We start from the raw sequence: 21,390 nt of genomic DNA on the forward strand, positions 1-21,390 counted from the left end.
TTGGGCGGAACTTTTATCTTCCATTTTTCTTCTTTTTCCACGGCTCCTCACCATATTGCAGCCAATTTTCGATGATTACCACAAATTGGAGGATCGTGACGGATCGTGCGTTACAGATTGGAAATGTACCCGAAATTTTAGACCACGAAGCAGTTCTTTTATTTTCTTTTACTTCACTTTCCCAAACACACTTAATAACCACGAATTACCTTAAAAAAAATTACAAAAATTTTGTGTTTGGGAATGAAATAAAACGGTAAAAAGATTTTTATTTATTTCTTTTTTTCTTATTTTTTTCGTGGTAGATTCAAAGAAATAGGGAAATTTCCCAAGCACTGATTAAATTTGAATTGCAAATAACCTCTCGACGGTGTTCTAACGGGATCGATCTCACCGCCTCCCTCCCTTGTCCCTCTTCGCTTTGCATAAAACCCGAAAACTGCTTGGGATTAGGAGACGCTGAAAACGTCTAAATCTGGATTGTTACTTTTATCTTCCCCGGCGTTCGTGAAAAACAACACCCCGATGCCATTCGAACCCGATAAAATTGAGTCGTTTTCGTCTCACGAAAAATCCACGTTGATCCCGATCGTTTCAGTTTTATCTGTAAGCGTTACTACCACGAGATATTTTTTTCTTATCCAGTTATATATCTAATTGGTGTCGAAAAATGGGACGATGGAACGATAAAGTGTTGTAAGTTTCTATTTTGCTTGAAGTGAAATAGAGAAAATTCAACACCTGTTAACCTTTCACGATTTAAACGATTGTTTATTATCGTCTTGTAAAACAAGACGAATTAACGTAATTACTCTATTGCCTTTCGTAACTTTTCGTAGACGTGGAACAAATGGGTTCTTTAAATGATCAAAACAATACATTCATTATTTGAATCCTTTTCTATTTTAAACATTTCAACGATTTTATTGAATTCTAAATCAGAATTCAATTTAATGAGATTATAAGTTATTTATTTGCGATACTTAATAAATTCCTTAAATCATAATTAATTATGAAGTGCATAGAGAGCCGCATTACGCCGCTAACTACTGATTGTGATACTGTCGAACATCATTTTTTTTCTAATATCATTGTAAGTTGATTAATTTGCTTCCTTCGTGTTTCCTGGAAATGATTAATGATCTCTAAGGTCATTAGTGGAGGAAAAGATAACGATCGTAGTTTTCCACGCAATCACGCAAAATCGCTTTTTTAACGAATTGATTGACGAGTGAATAGTGTGTAATAACCAACTGTCTAAACGTAAACATAATTATTTAAATAAAGAGATGTTTTATAAGCAATGTTTTAGACCACGTACAAATTTTCAAATCTTCTTTGATCAATTCATTGAATTAAGTTATAAATGTATACTGCGATTTTGGATATAGCGGTAGATCTTTATTTGGTTAACCATGATAGTCGTCTTAATGTGCTGAATAAAGTTCCGTCGAAATAAGTTATAACTTTACATTACGGCTTTATCCTTAGAGAACGCTTAGACACATAATAACCTGAAGAAATAGCATCTAAACAAAGTTGGTTTGCGTGCTTATGTCCCATCTTTATAGTTCTGTGTTATAACAAGTTGAATTTCGTGACAAATTGAAACTTAATTCTACGAAAACATATTACTCAATATGATGTTTGAGTCATTTTTGGATATTTCAAATCTAATCTAACCTATCCTCTAGAACCCGTATATGTCAATAGATGATTGTAATCTTTGAGTACCTAACTTAGTCGCTGTCTTAAATAGGTCTTGAATAGAGACTTTCTCTTTAACGAATCTGCAAATAGATTTAGAGGATTGAGATTGGAAGATCTTGCAGACCATAACGTAGGACCACTTCAACTAATCTATTTGGAAAGTGTACCATCTTAACTTGCGAGCAAAGCTGGATTTCATCATGTGATAAAATGATGTTAGGGAGAATTATTAAAAAAATTTCGACTGTTACTTGATACATTGATTATATAATGGTATTAAGGCAATTATGTAAGTAAATTAGTCTAACGATCCTATGATTAAATAAGACCAACCAAATATTTTCATCTCTCTGCATCCTGTTTAAAAACTGAACTTTAGAATCCTGTTACGAACAACGTCGGTTTCCTCATGATGCCAAGCGTCTGCCTAAAAAATGATCTTGTTATGTTAAATAATATTCGTTCATTCCTAACAATATCTGCTGCATTTACAATTTTCTGTCATAATTTTTCATGAATTTCAGGATTGTATTTGAAGACAAAGGATTTTTCACATCACCAAAGTCATTATACTCAGGATTTCGTGGTGGCTAAGCATAATGACAATCCATCTTCACAGAAAATTCATGTCGAGGTAATCTCGCACGTCCCTGGAAAAATGAGGTGGTGTCTCACCTTGCATAAACCACATGATTGTGCAAATATTTAATGGTAACTTAGATCACTTAATCATATTGTCTAATTAGTTTTGCAAAAAAAGTGGCCGTTCAAATTATTTGGTAATTCACGCAGACTCAGAATTATGTCTTGGTTTCAATCCAAAAAAAAAAACAATAGGAATTCACTGTTGCTTTGTCCTATTATTAACGGATCACCCTGTATAGTTATTTACCTATATAGTTGAGCGAACGCTGAAAAACAAGGAATAATGGTTTTCTTCTTCCTCTTTATTTAAGACTATGTCTTGTGTTTTCTGCTTCATCGGGCCTCTTGGGATGCTGAAGTTTTGGCACTCTTGGCCCATTTCGCCCAACACTCGTCCTCCATCCTGTCCACGTGATCCATGTAGTCTGCGTATCGCCGATATGGAAGTTATTATTTCTACAATACCGAGAGGCATTGACAACGCTTCTTAACACTTTATTTTGGTATCATTAGATTACTTCTAAATTGCTGTTAATGACAAAATCCCACTGCTAGATGTCATATGTCCATACAGGCTTGACTTGTTTCACAAAAACACTTTGCTATATGTTTATATATACTTTGCTGTATCGGCACATGGTGCTTAGATTTGCTTGAGCTCAATGAATCATTTAGAAAACTCTGTGGTTTTTCTGAGAATGCTGGGGGATGTCAAAACCAATCGTACTGAAGAATTGGTTTGCGTTTGCAAATTATGTAGAACTATGTGAGAAGATCCTTTTTCCTGGCATTGTTTCTCATTTTTTCTGAACTATAAAATGTGTTTGAGAAAGAGTGTTGCACACTTTGTATCTTTATTGAGGTATATAAAGAATGATTTCATATCAGCACTAACCCGGGCAGTTTTAAAGAATTTATTTTATGTTCTCTCTCGCTCTCTTAATTGAACCTCGATTCCAGCGCCTCGGCGGTTTGAGGCGAAATCATTCTTTATATATCTTAGTAAAGATACAAAGTGGGTAACACTTTTTCTCAAACGCATTTTACAGTACGCAAGGAAATGAGGGTGTTTCTTCCGTATTGCCAAACTTCTTATCTGATCTCAGAGGGTTATTCCTTTAATCGTTCTTATTTTGGTAGCTCTTGGCATGCTCCTAGTTTTTGACATATCCGTCGTAGTTTTTGATGTATAAGTCAGTATCCGTCCTGCCGTTTTGTAGATGCTGACTTTGCTTTTCTTTGATATGTACTTGTTCCTCCATACGATGTCTATTAGATATCCAGATATTCTGGAGCCTTTGTTGACATTTGTCCATACTTCTTGGTGCAAATTGCTTCATTTTTTTTTCAGTGACGGTTTTAATTTTTGTAAATTTTTGAGAAAAACATGATTAATATTTTTATTATGTATTATTGTTATAATCACATCAATAAATAGTTACTAATAAGGGTGTTGCTATCTGCGTTTATGAATCACATGGAAAAAAAATTTCCTAGACCTGAATTATTGGGAACATTAATAACCGATAACGCCTTATCTTATACATATAAACACGTCCAATAAGTACGTACAATAATAACAATAATAGCAATTAACTATATTAATTTTATCAAAACAGCAAACTTACATTCTGTATAGGTCGACTTACAAACTTTCCTACAATATCAATTATAATATATCTAATTAATTCCATAGAAATCTGTTTTTGATGTAATGTCTGAAAAAAATTAAGTCTTATCGTGGTAATTAAATAAAAATGTATAATACTTGAAATGTATTACTAAAACAATATGAATCAGAGTATAAATGTCGAAATACTTTGATTGAGTGTTGTTGAAAAATAATTTGTAATGATTAATGCATACGCATATGTGGAATCAAGTTCGAAGTTCAAAATGGTACAAAATTGGCAACATGAACATATGATTGAAGAGGCATTATTACAGGTATTATTGGAGTGTGAAGATTAGGTTTAATTATGCGATTATAATGTTACCCAATAAATGCTAACTTTATGGGTGCACTAAACCCTCAATTTCGATAAATCCACACAATAATTGCAAACCATCCGCAATTACAGTTATCGTCGTTATAATTTCTAATTAACTATTATTACCGATTATTAACCTAACAGTAACTATTTCTTACGAAACATTTATATAGTCGTCGGTTTATAGATTTGTATCTTTATTTCAATGATAAAAAAGTAATTTTCGTAAAACAATAAGAACATAGAAAATTTCCATTGAATTTTTAGGTTTAAAGATGATTTTTTATTATCTAAAATAGTATTAATTAAAAAATTTTAGTTGGTTTAAAAGATTTATTTTTATGAAAATAATGGATCACATGTTTATTTTAGAAACGTTAATTCCAAGACGATTTCGATTCTAATCGAGATTAGAAAATGTTATTATATTAAATAAGAATTCGTGGTATGAAATTAGTTTATAACTAAGACGCAATCAATTATTTTTTTGCTTCTTTATTTATAGGGAGCGCGACGAGATGATTAACCCGATTTTTTTGATAAATAAACAATAATAATTTATACACGGTACCATGAAATTGAATCGTGATATGTTTATTGGGCTATAATTTCCATCAGAATATTCCCGGTGGTTTTAAATTTTAATTGATGAAGATAATTCCATCATTGTTATCGATATAAATTTTAAAATAAAAATTGAAATATAAATTTACAATCGAATAAAATTATTTACGTAATGATTTATTGCAAACGATTATTTTTGGGAGACCTAAATTGGTGGTGCTATGAAAAAATAAAGCCTGTCATTGTGATTTCCTTATTTATTTTTTTTTATTTAATATAATGTCGCTTATAAAGATTCCTTATAATCATAAAAAAGGTTTAGTGACTAAGAATTATCTTTCTATCTTTATTGATGTATTGAAATTTTTTTTATTAAAAATAAATTTTATTAAAATGGAATTTATCCATTTAAGTGGCTGTTAATCTAACTTATATTATTCATTTATTATTGTATTATATACCCCACTGTGCAAAAACACTCTTAAAGAAGTAGCACATATTTTCGAAAACGAATTAAATAGTTGCAAGATTTAAAATTATATTATACAAAATAGTTAAAAATGATTTTTAATCAATATTTATCATGGACACATGTACTTTATCAGCGTGAATACGACCTAGGGCATCTTCAGAATTTGTTTTGTAAACCAAATCTACCTTATTTAATCAAACACACTTTCTCAAGAATTTAATTATGTAAAAGTATCAAATTAGATTAAAATTTGATTGAAAAGAAATTAATTGTATTTTAAGTCTTTATAAATGATAACATCACTTCGTAAAAGGATATCCTGCATTAATTCTTTATCTTATTTCGAAAGATTTGATTTATTATGGGATGCAGAATCCAAAAATAAAAATCAATATTTTTATTGTGTAAGAATTCCGAAACGAAATGCTTTTTTTTAAATCATAAATGTGTTTTCTGTTCACGTACGCCTATTTTCCGGGCATTTAACCAAGGAAACAAAAGCAAATGTGTTCCCCAGATGTGTCACCCTCCGTCTTGTTGTAGTACGCGTCTTTAATATGTAAATTCCTGGTTAGGTTCCCCCATTTTCTCTTGAAATTGCCTTCTAATAAAACTATCTTCGGTAACCCTCCCTATCCCTTTAAATTCTCTAAGCGACAATTTCGATTTTAATAATAATCGAAATCATAAAGTTTTCTTCTTGTTTTAGTTATAAAAGTATTTGGGAATGAGGGGAGAAGAAAAGAACAAAAAAGAAATATCTCGTGCATCATGTCGAAGAAAAAAGTTTTTGTAACTTCCGAGACATCTTCGAGTCCAGCTTCGAGTTATTAAGAAAAGAGAAAGAGCTCTTTCAAGTTGTTCAGTTTCGGGGGAGAAATCTCCCTTAGAAACCCACCTTCCTTCTCCTTTTTCTTATTCTTGTAATTCCAAAAGTAACGTTGAATTTAATGCTAAGAACGTAAAATGCATAAAGCAAATTAGTACAGGTCATTAACGTTAAAGGTGCTGCTGCAGTAATTGAATGAACTTCTCTACGTTTCTTTTTTTGTTTTAATTTTAATTTAAAAAGTAAATACATTGAATAAATATAAACTTGGGAAAAAAAATTGAAATCATAGTACAGTAAAAGTTCTAGAACTAAGACTAGAACTAGAAACATTCAGGTTTAACCGTACGTTTCTTAAGAAGGCAACAATCTACAACAATCTATCGCTGAATAACAATTAAAACCAGAACTAACTTTCTAGTTGTAGATCTAGTGTTAGTTCCACTTCTAGTTCAATAAAAATATACAACAGTCTAGCACTGAATAACAACAAAAACTAGAGATAAGATTTTTTTAAACTTTAAAAGTCTCAATGTTGTTGAACACAATGGTCAATAAAGTGACGTTCTCGTATAGAGGCATCGTAAATTTCTTTCCGTTTTAGAAGTAAAAAACGAGGGGTTCCCTCCTTGCTATGTTACACAAAAGGTCCGACGCGTGACAGATGGAAAAAGTAGGGTTTTCCTTCTTCTCGTTGAGACTCATTTTAAAGAATGACCGGTTTAAACTTGAAAAGCTTTTAAAGGAAACTGACGATTTATAACTTCGTTTTTAGACGAGGAAAATTGATGGTTTAAGTGGATTTTTAAATTATTAATGGGTGGAAATTTAGTGCTTTTAAGATGCTAAAAAATGTTTTGAGTTTTTAACAAGATTATTATTAATCAAATAATAATTTAAAAATTAATTAATTGTGAACACATTATCGGAGATAATATGTTTATTACAGAAATTTCTACGAAAGAATCATATCAAGTAATCACGAAAAAATATCTTATTTTTTTAACTAAATCTAACAACAAATATATCCCAAATAAAGATAAAATTGTCACCGCCTCTGTTACTGGCTACTTATGTTAGAGGCATAATAAATATCACATTTTTTTAAGGTGTGACAATTCGATAAACTTAAAAAAATGTGTCTCCTAAATTGCTTCCAACCAGATAAGATTACGATTACCTCCCAATAAAAGGACGCTCGTTTTGGGAGAATCCTCATAGTAAAATTAAATATATTCAAAGTTGCACTAAAAGTTACACGATGAGAAATTTCCTAATATTATCAGTGATATTATCATATCTGAATAATTCAAACGCTGGTATTTCATATTTACGCAGTTCTGATGAAGAACCTGATGAAACTGTGAAACTATTAAGACAAGAAAAGTTTCCGGAAGACTTTAAGTTTGCTGTCGGAACTGCGGCTTACCAAATTGAAGGCGGTTGGAATGCCAATGGAAAAGGTGAGAGTATTTGGGATAGATTCACCCACGAACAACCCCATCGTATTTTGGATTCAAGTAATGGTGATATAGCTTGCGATTCTTATCACAAATACGAAGAAGATGTTCAAATGATGAAAAATTTAGGAGTCAATGCTTATCGATTTTCACTTTCTTGGACGAGAATTTTACCAACGGGTTACAATAACGTTATTAACCAAGATGGTATAAATTATTATCACAAGTTAATTGATGAACTTCTTAAAAATGGTATCGAACCGTTCGTTACTATTTATCATTGGGATTTACCACAATCTTTACAAGAAATTGGTGGTTGGACGAATGATTTAATACCAGATTTATTGGTTGATTTAGCTGATATTGTATTTAAAGAGTTTGGAGATAAAGTTAAAATTTGGGTTACTATCAATGAACCTAGACAAATTTGTAAAATGGGATATGGTGATGGCTGGATTGCTCCATCAAGAAATTCACCCGGTATTGGTGATTATTTGTGCACGAAAAATGTTTTATTGGCACATGCTAGAATGTATCATCTTTATCATGATAAATATGCAGCACAAGGTGGTAAGTATTTTTTAAGTAGTTTATATATTTTTAGTACATTAAAACCTCTATGTTTAATACATCAGTATATTTATTTAAATATCAGTGTTAGCGCTAGTAGATAGAGTCCAACTTAGGTTATTCCTCAAGTTGCTCTATTCACACCTAGAACTAGAATTATTCGGGTTTAGCCGTAAGTCTCTTAAGACAGCTAAACCCAAATGTTTCTAGTTGTAAGTCTAGTATTAGTTCTAATGCTGGTGTTAATTCTAGTTTTAGTTGTTATTCAGCACTAAATTATTGTATATTTTACAGTATTAGTAATTATTATTTCCATTATATCGAGATTTTACTGTACTTCATTTAAATTTAATCACTTTTTTATCAAAAATAACGATATTAGTCATAATTCTATAAATTATAATTTATTTATTTAGATTAGAATGTTAAATTTATTTTTTTTATTTAGGCAAAATTGCTCCGGCCATGGATAATTTTTGGTTTCAACCCATCTCTCCCGATGACGAAGAGGCGGCACATAGAGTTTTCGATTTCTACGTAAGATTTAATAAAATTAAAACAAATTTCTCTAAATAAATCGAAATAACTTTTTTATTTATAGACGGGGATTTACGCCAATCCAATTTTTGGGTCCGGTGATTTTCCAGAATCGGTTAAAAAATTCGTTAGTGCTAGAAGCGCGAAACAACATTTCGCAAGCTCGCGATTACCAACGCTTACAGAGGAAGAAATCAATCTGATTAAAGGAACTTATGATTTCTTTGGCTTGAATTTTTATACATCGGTGATAGTTAATGATGCCGAAGAATCACCGGTCGATTTGTCAATAGTTAGTTGGAATAGCGATATGGGTGCTGATTACGATTGGGATCCAGAATGGGAAAGAGCGACTTCATGGTGGCTTAGAGTAACACCATGGAATCTTCCGTTTGTACTAAGAGATTTAAAAAGAAGATACGGGGATATCGATATCTATATTACTGAAAATGGATTATCTGATCACGAAAATAAAAATGATATTCAAAGAGCTAATTATCATTTGGTAAGAAATAAAGAAAAACTTTTTTTGTATAACACCACTTATTCTTCTTCCTACTTTTACAGAACCATCTAAATGCGTGTTTAGAAGCAATCGCCGATGGTGTAAAATTGAAAATGTACACCGCTTGGAGTTTAATGGATAATTTTGAATGGACGCATGGATATACGTAAGTTATTTTTATTACAAAAAGTTTAAGGATTCTAATTTTTATGGTTACAGCAATCGTTTCGGGTTATACCATGTTGATTTTAACGACCCCGAAAGGAAAAGAACACCAAAACTCTCCGCGGAAGTATACAAACAAGTCCTCGCAGACAGAAAATTACCAAACACAACCATTTCGACCAAGGGAGCGTCGAACACGATAAAAATTTCATTTGGATTGATTACTATTAGTGTTATTCTCAACAAATTATTTTAAATAATTTATTACATTTTACCAAGTAAACTTTATTATTCAAACTTTACTTGTATGCAGAAATCAGTATTATTATGTATTAATTTATTAAATTCAATAAAATTTAATTGTGAATATAGATTGTTAAATATAGATATAATCAACCTGATATAAAATCATAAATATTATTTATAACATTTAATAAGTCCTTTATCAATTTGTTGTAAATATCAATATGTTTTCGTCAACATGTTTGATATTTACCATTATGTGTTTTCGCTCAATCGGGGTTACATCGAAAGTAAAAAATTCGATGAGAATAACATAAAAAAACATGTTTTTTAATAATAATATATTGATTTTTATGGAAATTCTTTTGATTTTAAATGTAGTAGATGGTATTATTTTTAATGGGACGTTAAATCAAAAAGAATTTCCAAATGGTTTTCAATTTGGGGTTGCTACTTCCGCTTATCAAATTGAAGGTGGTTGGAATGCAAATGGTAAGTAACGATAATAATTTATATGTGTTAAAATTGATGACCACTCTATACTTAGAGTAAGTAGAAGAATTGCATGGCTAAATGCAACAACAAAAGTCTTCCAACTTCCAAATTTTCAATAAACAGCTACTAATTTCATTGCTACCATTAAAGTTAATTACTCATCGTTATACAATAATTTGTCTTGTCTGTTTCTATGCCTATTTATTTTGTCATTAAAACCATATTTCCAATTTTTCTGTTCATCCGATTATTCTCCACCATTACAAATACTTCTTCTAGATTGAAAAGTATTCCTTTAAACTTGACTTTGTATTCATCACCCAAATTTTTCTTTCCATAATCATTCAAATACATCTAATAAAACCTATTAATATTGGGCACCAAAGACAGGCATTCCTATTTGGATTTTTTTTCTGGAATAATGTGACGTTCTGTCAGAAACATTTTTTATACTATTGACAAGATCTTCATTAATCTTATGGAATGACTACCACGGTGTCGATTCTACTAAACTAGGCATAGGTATACAGCGTGTCCCGTATCTTCCGCATCAGAGCATTATACGGTTGTAGGATACATTATTCTGAAGCGATCTTTCTAATAAAATTTTTTCGAAATGTTTATAATAACCGCACGGGAACTGTTTAAAGGAACTGTGTTTCGTCCAATCAGCAGATCGCAAATCAGACTCAGGTAATCGGTGCCACCCTCGGCCGGTCCGCTACGCCGTTTTAACTCGTTTCCCACGTGTACTCACCAATAGATTCGTCATGGAAAGAGAAATAAACTTTTTCGATGAATCAAAGTTGTCCGTTATTGGTCGTCGTTAAACAGTTCCCGTGCGGTTATTATAAACATTTCGAAAAAATTTTATTAGAAAGATCGCTTCAGAATAATGTATTCTACAACCGTATAATGCTCTGATGCGGAAGATACGGGACACGCTGTATATATCTAAAGATAATACTTAAAGAAAGCCTGTTTGATGTAAATAAAAAAGTATTGAAGAAATCTTAAAATTGTTAAAGTTGTTTAGTTATTTTCGATTTCTTTGTACTTACAGGAAAAGGTGAAAGCATCTGGGATTATTTAACCCATAATCATCCAAATAAGATTTACGACAACAGCAATGGTGACATAGCCTGCGATTCGTACAATAAATTCAAAGAAGATATTGAAATGGCAAAAACTCTTGGAGTTAATCATTATCGTTTCTCGATTAGTTGGACGAGAATTTTATCAAGCGGACTCCCTAATTCATTAAATCCAGATGGAATTCGTTATTACAACCAAGTTATCGACGAAATCGTAGCGAAAAATATGATTCCAATGATAACTTTGTTTCATTTTGATTTGCCACAAACCTTACAAGAACTAGGTGGTTTGCCGAATGAAATATTAGTGGATTATTTCGTGTATTTTGCTCGGATTGCTTTCCAAAATTTTGGTGATAGAGTGAAAATGTGGATAACTATAAATGAACCTTTACAAATGTGTAGATTTTGTTACGGAGGTTGGTATGGAATTTTTAGTCCACCATTTCCTAATCAACCAGCTTTGGCCGATTATTTATGCGCAAGAACTTTAATTCGAGCTCACGCCAAAATTTATCATTTATATAATGAAGAGTTTAAAATTTCGCAAGGAGGTCAAATTGGGTATACTATTCATAGTTATTGGTATGAACCCAAAAGTGATAGTCTTGAAGATATGGAAGCAGCAGAAAGAATGTTTCAATTTTATGTAAATATGGTGTTCTTAAAAACCCTTTTTTGATCATTAAACCTTGAAATGAAATTTCAGTTCAGCTCACTTTAACTAAATTCTTCAAAAAGTAGTCAACTTCTTCCGCGGGAAAATCCACCAAAAAAATTATCATTTCATAAAAATTGAAAAACATTTTTTTTTAGACTGGACTTTTTGCACAACCCATATTTGGCAACGGAGATTGGCCTTCGATAGTTAAAGAAAGAGTTGGAGCAATTAGTGCATCTCAAAATTTTCCAAAATCGCGATTACCTGATTTTACAACCGATGAAATAACACAAAACGCAAAATCTGCCGATTTTATGGGTTTAAATTATTATTTCGCGGTCACTGTCAAACATAGAAACCCCGAAATCGATAACATTCCCATTGAATACGATTACGATGCGGGAATTTCGTATCGTGATGAAGCCGATGAAGGATATGTAGTTGGACCGCAAGGTTTACGCAAAACACTATCAAAATTGAAAAAAGTTTATGGTGATATTCCAATTTATATTACTGAAAATGGTTTGGGAAATACAGATAAATCGTTAAAAGATTACGATAGAGCTAATTATTACTTGGTAGAATTATTTTAAGTAAAAAAAGATAAAATCATGAATTTGAATTTTTTTAGACATATTTAAGTGCTTGTTTAGATGCAATATATGAGGATGGAGTTAATTTAGTTGGTTACACTGCTTGGAGTTTAATGGATAATTTCGAATGGGTATTTGGATATGCGTAACTAAAATGAGGTAAGCAAAATATCCAGATATTTACAAAGATGTGTTTTTATAGGAAATATTTTGGGCTTTATAATGTCGATTTTAACGACCCCAATAGGCCGAGAACTCGGAGGTTATCTGGAGATGTTTACGCTGATGTTATAAAGAACAACAAACTCCCAGAAGAAAGTTTGGATGTTCCTGATAGTTCATCTTTTTTAACCTACAATAAAACTTTAATTGTATTGTTGATTTTGTTGTATGTTTTTATTAGCATTTAAACGATGTTTCTAAATAAAACATTTTACCATAATTATAGATATTTTCGGTACACATTGTTAAAGCTTTATCAATACATGCAATTTATTACAATTATAAATAGATAAACGTAAACTTTATTTATTTAATATTGCACATAATAGTCTTTTTCGAAGGTCATAAACTTTCATTTATATCGTTTTTACCAGACCTTATCTATTTACTATAAACAAAAACCTACGTGAAAACACAACACCGACTTAGTAGCGCCGGTTTATCGAAGATATCCGAATGTACTGCTAATTTATCAAGTCTAGTTTATACGCCAAGATACTTGTGTGTACTTATTATCTCTTTCTGGACATCTGGCAACTCAAATACAAACCTTTCAGATCATCTACTCATAGGTAACCATCAAATTTGTATAGGCATATCTGGGTTAATTAAAAATAAGTAACATCAAAAGTTGGGAAACTTATTTACTCTATGTTTGACAGCCATTACACTGTCATTTTGGATGAGGGCATTTCTTTTGCACTACCTTTCACCTTCTTTATTTTGACGTATCTAACAACATAGCGTTTGCCTAAAAAGGAAGGTTTTCAACCAATGTATCCCTGTACTGACATATGGATCAGAAACTTTGACGATAACCAAGAAAAACATTAAGATACAAGTGATGCACGGAAAATGGAGAAGTCAATGCTTCGAGATAAAGTTCCGAACGACATCATCAGAGGCAAAACTGGGCTACAAGATGTTGTCGAGACTAGCCTTCCTTTGATGTGGAAATGAGCAGACCATGTGGCGAGATTAACTGACGGTAGTTGGACTGGTTCAGTTGTCTCTGAAGTACTTCTAGAGACAGAGGATAAAGAAAGAGAAGTGATGAATTACCTGACTGAGGTTATGATGGAGAAGGAAAGAGAAGAGAAGAGAGAGGCAGGAGGACTCCACCGAAAATGTAGGCAAATAATGAGGAAAAGGAAGAAAAAAAGAACGAAAACGAGAATATTTTGTATTGCTAATAACCAACATCGCCTAATACTACCGACACAAAATGTATTGGAATGAAGGAAAAAAGAAAGGAAAACGAAGGAAAAAGTATAAGTGTCATGGTCAGGACTGAATGATTGAGAGAAAAGGAGTAGGGGAGTTTTTCAGTGGGTCGGGGCTCATCCCAAGCCGAGTGTCTATCTGCAGATTTTTCCCCAACCTCGTTAAAAAAAAGGGTTGTATTGCATTGGGTACTATCTTAATTTAGCACCATCCAAAATCTGATTAAGATTCAGATTATTTTTTCTCTGTATTCGTCCTCTTCTCATATACGAGTTGTAGAGTCCTTTTTAGTCGTGCTCATAATCAGTCATTTTCATCCACAAAATATAACAATGTGACATAATTAATGATCATTGGGCACCAGTAACACCACTAACACCAGCACCTAAGTGTTTTGTGTGGTGAATACAATTCTGAACCTGTTTAGATGTCTCATTACATTGATATCATCGACTGCGAAACATGAATAATATATTTTATGTCTGGGGATAGTAAAAGCTACACTTATAGGGAGTGTAAGAAAATCTGTCAGAGTCATTCTATGGAGACAATTTTTAACTATAAACAATCAGAACCGTTATACAGGTTGTAGTTGCTGGGATTAAGGAGTAAATGTAAGAAAATTTTACAAAAACTGTGTCATATACAGTGTGTCCACGGATTGTGTCCCCGTAAGGTATAAGTGACGATAAATTTTTGAATTCAAATTCCATCTTTTACAATTAAAGTCTGGATGTCACAAAACGAAATATAACCAAGTTTTACGTCAAATGTCCTCAAACTACCAAAGTTAATGCAAGAAGTTTGTTAACCGCTGCAGGTAAAGTGGTCTTTCTGAGCAATGTACAACAAAAGTTGATTAAGATAAAATGTTTGTTATGTTAAATTATAGCCATATGCGGAATTTTATTAATAAATAAATTTTATTAATTTTATTAGCGCATAAAAGAAAAAATGAGTTTTTTCTTGAAAATTTTTTTCTAATATTCCGTTTTACAATAAAAACAAATGATCTGAGTGAACTAACAATTATCATTTGATAGCTTAGCTTTAGCCTATTGTCTATTGTGCCTATTGTTAGATTAATTGATCATGTTTACATTACAACATAAAATATTTATAGTGCACTGCTATGGATTGGGGAACATTAGTTACAATGCAGTTTTAAGGCAATTTGAGGAAAAATTTGGATTTTTAGTACTACAAAAACAATTAAGAGAGTTGTTAAAAAAAATTCAGAAACAGGCAATGTGGAAAATAAAAGGAAGAAAAAATAGCTTTTAGATGAACATGATGCGGGGTCGATTGTTGCAGTAACAAACGCAATGGATTACGGTAAAGTATCGTTAAGAAAAAGGGCAGTTCAAGTCGGTATAAGTAAATCCCATGTACTAAGACTTTATCGAGAAAATAAAATATTGCCGTATAAACCAAAATTTAACCACACTATCGAATTAGGTGATGAAGCAAAACGTTTAGATTATTGTTTGTGGCTTGGGTACAAAATTTTGAAAGACAGAACTTTTTTAAAAAGCATAATATTTTCGGACGAAGCATCGTTCACCACTAATGGAGTGGTTACATCACAAAATTGTCGATTCTGGTCAAAGACTAATCCACATTATCGCATAGCTTGTAAACGCCAGTATTCCCAGAAGGTGAATGTGTGGTGTGCTGTTTCTTGAGACGGTGTTATTGGACCTTCCTTCATAAACGGCAATTTGAATCAACACCGATATTTGGAAATACTAGAAAATTGTTTATTTAATTATCTTCACGGCGTGGATTTAGAAAAACGCAATAAATTATATTTTCAACAAGATGGTTGCGGCCCACATTCGACTATTTTAATTAGAAATTATTTAAATACGTTATTTGGAAAAAATTGATTGGTAGATGTGGTCCGCAACCATGGCTGCCAAGAAGTCACCGAAGTTGGACCATATTTGAAAAAGTTATAAACAATGTCGGAAAAGGGCTGAATTATGTGTTAGTGTTGGTGGTGGTATCATTGAATAAGCTTTTATATTAATTTAGTTTAGATCGAAAATGTTTTGTTAATCTTATGATTTAAAGATCTGCATTTTGCTTTTATATCCTAAATTAATAAAATTCGGCATATCGCTATAATTTAACATAACAAACATTTTATTTTAATCAACTTTTGCTGTACATTGCTCAGAAAGACCACTTTACTTGCAACGGTTAACAAACTTCTTGCGTTAACTTTGGTACTTTGAGGACATTTAACGTAAAACTTGGTTATATTTCGTTTTATGATGTCCAGACTTTAATTGTAAAAGATGGAATTTGAATTCAAAAATTTATCGTCAATTATACCTTACGGGGACACAATCCGGGGACACACTGTATAATTAGATTTCAGATATTATTAATCAGATGTAAGAGACATGCTTTAATCTGTAAAGACTGTAATCTTATCGCATTTTTTTATTTTCAGTGTTGTTGCAATGAATGGACCCAAATGCATCTAATTGTGAGAAGTATAAAGATATTTATAAAGAAAAATATTTCGTCCTCAAATATGATCACACAATTAACTTATTAAAAAAGTCGTGTAAACTAAACTTTATAATTAAGCAGTGCGATATCTTTGATAAAACGGTATATGTTGGCATGCGGTTTTAAATTATTTCTCACTTTGCATTTTAGATCGGTCGCGGCAAGGTGATTAAATAATTTGCTGAGAACAAAATTAGAAAAGATGACGGTTTTTAATAATAAAACATCGACTTTTCTAATAATTGTAATAGTGTTAAACATTGCAAATAGTATTATTTTTAATGGAACGTTAAATCAGAAAGAGTTTCCACCAGGTTTTCAATTTGGTGTTGCTACCTCCGCTTATCAAATCGAAGGTGGTTGGAATACAAATGGTAAGTTAAAATAATTCTTTTACAAAACATTTAGTAGTTTTTCTCTATCTTAGTGGTTGTCAAAAATCATACTAAAGTATCCTGTTTTAATACTTGCTAAGTTGTGATTAGATTCTCTTTCTATCATAGTCTTTGTGTTAACACACCATGTTACTATTATGTTTAAATTCCCCCTTTAGCTATTGCCCTTTTTGTCTTTGTACCACTCTGCGCTTCCAAACGAGATGGTACATACTACACAACTTGATGTAATGTATTTCATTTAAGATACAAGCGAAACGCGTTTGGGTGAGGTTGAACATTTCGCAGCTACGGTCGAAGTTTTTGTTCACGTCAGAAACCTGCTCACTTAAAATGCGTTTCGCTGCTCATTAACTTAAACGGGCTCACTAACTTAACGGTTATATAGGCGGTATTAAATATAAATAGATTTTGATTGGGAAGAGAAGTAACTTTCAATATCATTAGTTTTGTGGAAGAAACTAATCTTATCAGATTTCATTAAAATTCATATATTATTCTTATTTACAGGAAAAGGTGAAAATATTTGGGATTATTTAACCCATAATTACCCAAATAAGATTTCCGACAACAGCAGCGGTGACATAGCCTGTGATTCCTACAATAAATTCAAAGAAGATGTTAGAATGGCTAAAAGTCTCGGAGTTAATTTTTATCGTTTCTCATTAAGTTGGACGAGAATTTTATCAAGCGGTTTCCCTAATTCATTAAATCCAGATGGAATTCGTTATTATAACGAATTAATCGACGAAGTTATCGCGAACGATATAACTCCAATAGTCACGTTATTCCATTATGATTTACCACAAACATTCCAAGAACTCGGTGGATTATCAAATGGAATTTTAGTGGATTACTTCGTTGATTTTGCTCGGATTGTTTTTCGAAATTTTGGTGATAGAGTGAAAATGTGGATAACTATAAACGATCCGTTACTAATGTGTAGGTATTGTTATGGAGGAATGTTTGGTCTTTTAAGTCCGCCTTTTCCAAACCAATCGGCTGTGGCAGATTATTTATGCGCAAAAACTTTAATTCAATCTCACGTTAAAATTTATCACTTGTACAATGAAGAGTTTAGAAATTTTCAAGGTGGTCAAATTGGGTACACTATTAATAGTTATTGGTATGAACCAAAAAGTAATAGTCATGAAGATATCGAAGCGGCAGAAAGAATGTTTGAATTTTATGTAAATATCGAGTTTCTAAAAAAACGTGTTCCACGTTCTATCATAGATTCAAAAATATCAAAAATAGATCTAGAAGTAAATTTCTATTTTGATTCTCCTGGTGGGTATTTTGCACCTTATGATAAAACGTTGTGTACGTTTTTTAGACACATTTTGTATGAAACCAGGGTGTTATGATAAATTATGTTTGGAACATTGGTTATATTAACTCTTTACAGCGTTGTATGACATATTTGAGTAAATCAAAATAATAATTCAACATTACCGATAACTAAAACAGAAAACCAAAAGAGTGCCAAAAGAAATTTAGATCATTATATCTCTTGCTTCCACTAGCAACAAAAACTGTCGAGAAACCATTACCAACATCAATAATACAACAATAAATATTTGCATTTGTCCGAAAATTTTCAAATACACATAAACGGCAAAGATATATTTTTCCTGAGTGGTTTAATTATTGTGTAGAAACGGTTTTAGATTGAATTTATCCCAATGAATGGTAAATTAGAAAGTATTATTCACAATTAATCAATTGTAATTGTCTTTAAGCAAGGTTTCTGCTGAAAGTTTTTAGCAATTTCATCAACAACTGCAAGACTAACTACAATTGTTAGCTACTTTATGATACCATTACGTTATGATTTCAAAATATGTCTTTTTATGACTTAAAAACATTGGAAATAATTTGAATGTTGAGAATGCAACACATCTATCCATACTTATGCTTATAGTCCTAAATCTGGTTACACCAATATACAGAAGCACCGGAATAACTTAATTCAGAATGTCAAAAGAGATATCCTTCGGAATTATTAGCTAATAAGCAATGAGAGAGTGTATTGTTTCAAATACATACTCAAATTGGGTCAAAAACTCAAAATGTTGTTCCAGAAATTCAAGAAATCAAAACAACTCATAATCAACGTCGTTCATATATCCCGTCATGTCGTATGTCTCATTGAATACTATTATTCAGAATTCTGGAGTTATTCAGTTATAGGCTTGGATTTTGAACGAACTTGGTCTTGTCTTTTAACTTCAAATTTATGATTTCAGAATTCGCATTAATAGCTGCTTATCAATTTCATGCATCGATTCTATTATAGAAAATTATATTATCGGCCTAGATTATGAAGAGATATTACTCCAAGTTATGAAACTAGATTTGACAAATAAACTTGATCTTGCTTAATCTGTAATTTCACACAAAAATCAAGCTGTAAAGGGTTAATATATCCATAGCATAGAGTATACATATTTATTTATACAATGCGCAGTAAATGTAACCCTCGTAATTTGAAAACGATTCGAGATATCATCATGAACCAAAACAGGGAGAGATTATATGAGGAGATGTAGATATCCTCAAACCATCTTGAAAATGGTGTACATATTTATAAATAAATAAATTAGTTCCTCTAGTCGTTTGACATTTAGGATTTGTAGATCCACTGCAATATTATTTCTCCACCACATCCTCGGAGTTGTAAGCCAACTTCCCTTGCAGCAACATCCAATTTAATTAACTCTTCCTTGACATCTATAGTTGTATTTCCCACTATATCTATATAATCAGAGAAAGCCAGTATAACTGTGTTTGTCTTTCTCACGACGCTATCCAATAAGAAGTTAAAGAGAAGTAAAAATAACGCATCTCCCTGTTTTGATTCATCAGACCAGTGTTGATTGCAAACGCATCTCCCTGTTTGAGACCAGTGTTGATTGCAAAGGAGATCGACAGTTTTTCTTCAAGTCTTACTGCATTTGTAGATACCTCTAGACAGGCTTTTGTGAGATAAATTTTTTCAGTATGCCTAGTTTTGCCATGACATCCCACAACTTTACTAAAATCGCTGAAATTTATTCTTTCTAAACCCACACTGATAATCTCCCATTTGATATTTCACATACAACGACCTCGGCTTAAATAATTCGCAGATTCTTAAAAACTGTCCAGGTTATTACATTAGCCAAAATGTGGTAACCTGAGTTATGATTCATGGCCATATCTGTTGTATAAATTAAATGATATCCAAGAACTTGAAATGAAGAAGATTAATATTAATACTTCAAACTGTTTTCAAATTAGTTGATGGTAGTTTACATTTGACGCGCACTGTATATTTTGTAATTGTGTTTAATAAAAAGTCCTTGAGTCTATTTTATATTATGATATTGCGATATTTATATGAACAAAATATATTTATTTACATAACAAACACTTTTCTTTAGACTGGACTTTATGCTCAACCAATATTTGGTGACGGAGATTGGCCTACAATAGCTAAAGAAAGAGTTGGAACAATAAGTAAATCTCAAAATTTTTCAAAATCTCGATTACCCGATTTTACAACCCAAGAAATAACAGAGAACACAAAATCTGCTGATTTTTTGGGTTTAAATTATTATTTTGCGACACTCGTTCAACATAGAAACCCTAAAGTCGAAAATATTCCGATTGAATACGATTACGATGCTGGAATTTCGTATCGTGATGAAGCCGATGAAGGATATGTAGTTGGACCGCAAGGTTTACGTAAAATATTATCAAAACTCAAAGAAAAATATAGCGATATTCCAATTTATATTACTGAAAATGGTTTAGGAAATACAGATAAATCGTTAAAAGATTACGATAGAGCCAATTATTATTTGGTAAGATATTTTACGAAAAATACAATAAAATGAAGTTTTTTTATTTTTTAGACATATTTAAGTGCTTGTTTAGATGCTATTTATGATGATAAAGTTAATTTAGTTGGTTATGCTGCTTGGAGTTTAATGGATAACTTCGAATGGATGATGGGATATACGTAAGACGAAAATAACTACTAATTAAAAGTAGGTAAGAAAAATAAAATGTTATTTATAGAGATGTGTTTTTATAGGACATATTTTGGGCTTTACGATGTTGATTTTAACGATCCAAACAGGCCGAGAACTCGAAAGTTATCTGGAGATGTTTACGCTGATGTTGTAAAAAACAATAAACTACCCGCGAAATGTTTGGATGTCCCTGATAGATCATCTTTTACAACCTATAACATTACCCTAATTGTCGTCTTGTTGTCTTTATTGTATGTATTCTTGATATCTAAATGATTTTTCTAAATAACATTTTCAAAAACTATTAAATTAGTATTCGAGTATTAAATACCATTATGTAATTTATTGTGTTCAATTGAAATTATAGATAGATAATTGCAATCTTTAAGCAATAAAATGAAGTATATTTCAAAAACATGTCTTATTTTATCATTGCACATAATAATCTGTCTCAATAAGGTCATAAACATTCT

General features: G+C 31.6%; 3 protein-coding genes across 6 annotated transcripts in view; all 3 read left to right on the forward strand.

The window, feature by feature from the left end:
• The window catches only part of LOC111424612 (cytosolic beta-glucosidase-like), a 66,035-nt gene extending 56,220 nt beyond the window's left edge, over positions 1-9,815 (forward strand). For both annotated transcript variants that reach the window (XM_071198238.1, XM_071198239.1), the window contains 5 exons: positions 6,092-8,241; positions 8,690-8,778; positions 8,843-9,283; positions 9,346-9,449; positions 9,503-9,815. In XM_071198238.1, the coding sequence (XP_071054339.1) occupies positions 7,473-8,241; positions 8,690-8,778; positions 8,843-9,283; positions 9,346-9,449; positions 9,503-9,704 (1,605 nt within the window). In that variant the 5' untranslated portion in view covers positions 6,092-7,472 and the 3' untranslated portion in view covers positions 9,705-9,815. The remainder of the gene's footprint in view (positions 1-6,091; positions 8,242-8,689; positions 8,779-8,842; positions 9,284-9,345; positions 9,450-9,502) is intronic.
• A 149-nt stretch (positions 9,816-9,964) lies between these two features.
• Positions 9,965-13,056, forward strand: LOC111424614 (myrosinase 1-like). The gene is made up of 5 exons (XM_023058226.2): positions 9,965-10,183; positions 11,250-11,929; positions 12,097-12,519; positions 12,573-12,679; positions 12,737-13,056. Exons 1-5 carry the CDS (start codon positions 10,015-10,017, stop codon positions 12,942-12,944), a joined length of 1,587 nt encoding a protein of 528 aa, XP_022913994.2. The 5' UTR covers positions 9,965-10,014; the 3' UTR covers positions 12,945-13,056.
• Positions 13,057-16,356: 3,300 nt separating this feature from the next.
• LOC111424613 (myrosinase 1-like) lies at positions 16,357-21,332 on the forward strand. 3 transcript variants are annotated; one of them, XM_023058223.2, is made up of 6 exons: positions 16,359-16,605; positions 16,654-16,877; positions 17,409-18,088; positions 20,324-20,746; positions 20,798-20,904; positions 20,980-21,332. In XM_023058223.2, the coding sequence occupies exons 2-6, from the start codon at positions 16,706-16,708 to the stop codon at positions 21,191-21,193; spliced, it is 1,596 nt and encodes a 531-aa protein (XP_022913991.2). In that variant the 5' UTR covers positions 16,359-16,605; positions 16,654-16,705; the 3' UTR covers positions 21,194-21,332. The 3 variants fall into 3 exon arrangements, with proteins under 3 accessions (XP_022913993.2, XP_022913991.2, XP_022913990.2); XM_023058225.2 differs by having other exon boundaries at positions 16,357-16,877; positions 20,798-20,932; positions 20,980-21,061; XM_023058222.2 differs by having other exon boundaries at positions 16,359-16,877.
• The last annotated feature ends 58 nt before the right edge of the window (positions 21,333-21,390 follow it).

This window comes from Onthophagus taurus, chromosome 7 (assembly GCF_036711975.1).
Source record: "Onthophagus taurus isolate NC chromosome 7, IU_Otau_3.0, whole genome shotgun sequence".
Classification (NCBI taxonomy): Eukaryota; Metazoa; Arthropoda; class Insecta; order Coleoptera; family Scarabaeidae; genus Onthophagus; species Onthophagus taurus.

What these genes read in the sequence shown, in the direction of transcription:
- LOC111424614 (XM_023058226.2), top strand. Translation starts at nt 10,015, where the DNA reads ATGTTTTTTAATAATAATATATTGATTTTTATGGAAATTCTTTTGATT. An exon ending in AGGTGGTTGGAATGCAAATG is followed by an intron (nt 10,184 to 11,249) that starts GTAAGTAACGAT and finishes TTGTACTTACAG; the next exon opens with GAAAAGGTGAAAGCATCTGG. An exon ending in ATAGAGCTAATTATTACTTG is followed by an intron (nt 12,520 to 12,572) that starts GTAGAATTATTT and finishes GAATTTTTTTAG; the next exon opens with ACATATTTAAGTGCTTGTTT.
- LOC111424613 (XM_023058222.2), top strand. Translation starts at nt 16,706, where the DNA reads ATGACGGTTTTTAATAATAAAACATCGACTTTTCTAATAATTGTAATA. An exon ending in AGGTGGTTGGAATACAAATG is followed by an intron (nt 16,878 to 17,408) that starts GTAAGTTAAAAT and finishes TCTTATTTACAG; the next exon opens with GAAAAGGTGAAAATATTTGG. An exon ending in AAAGAATGTTTGAATTTTAT is followed by an intron (nt 18,089 to 20,323) that starts GTAAATATCGAG and finishes ACTTTTCTTTAG; the next exon opens with ACTGGACTTTATGCTCAACC.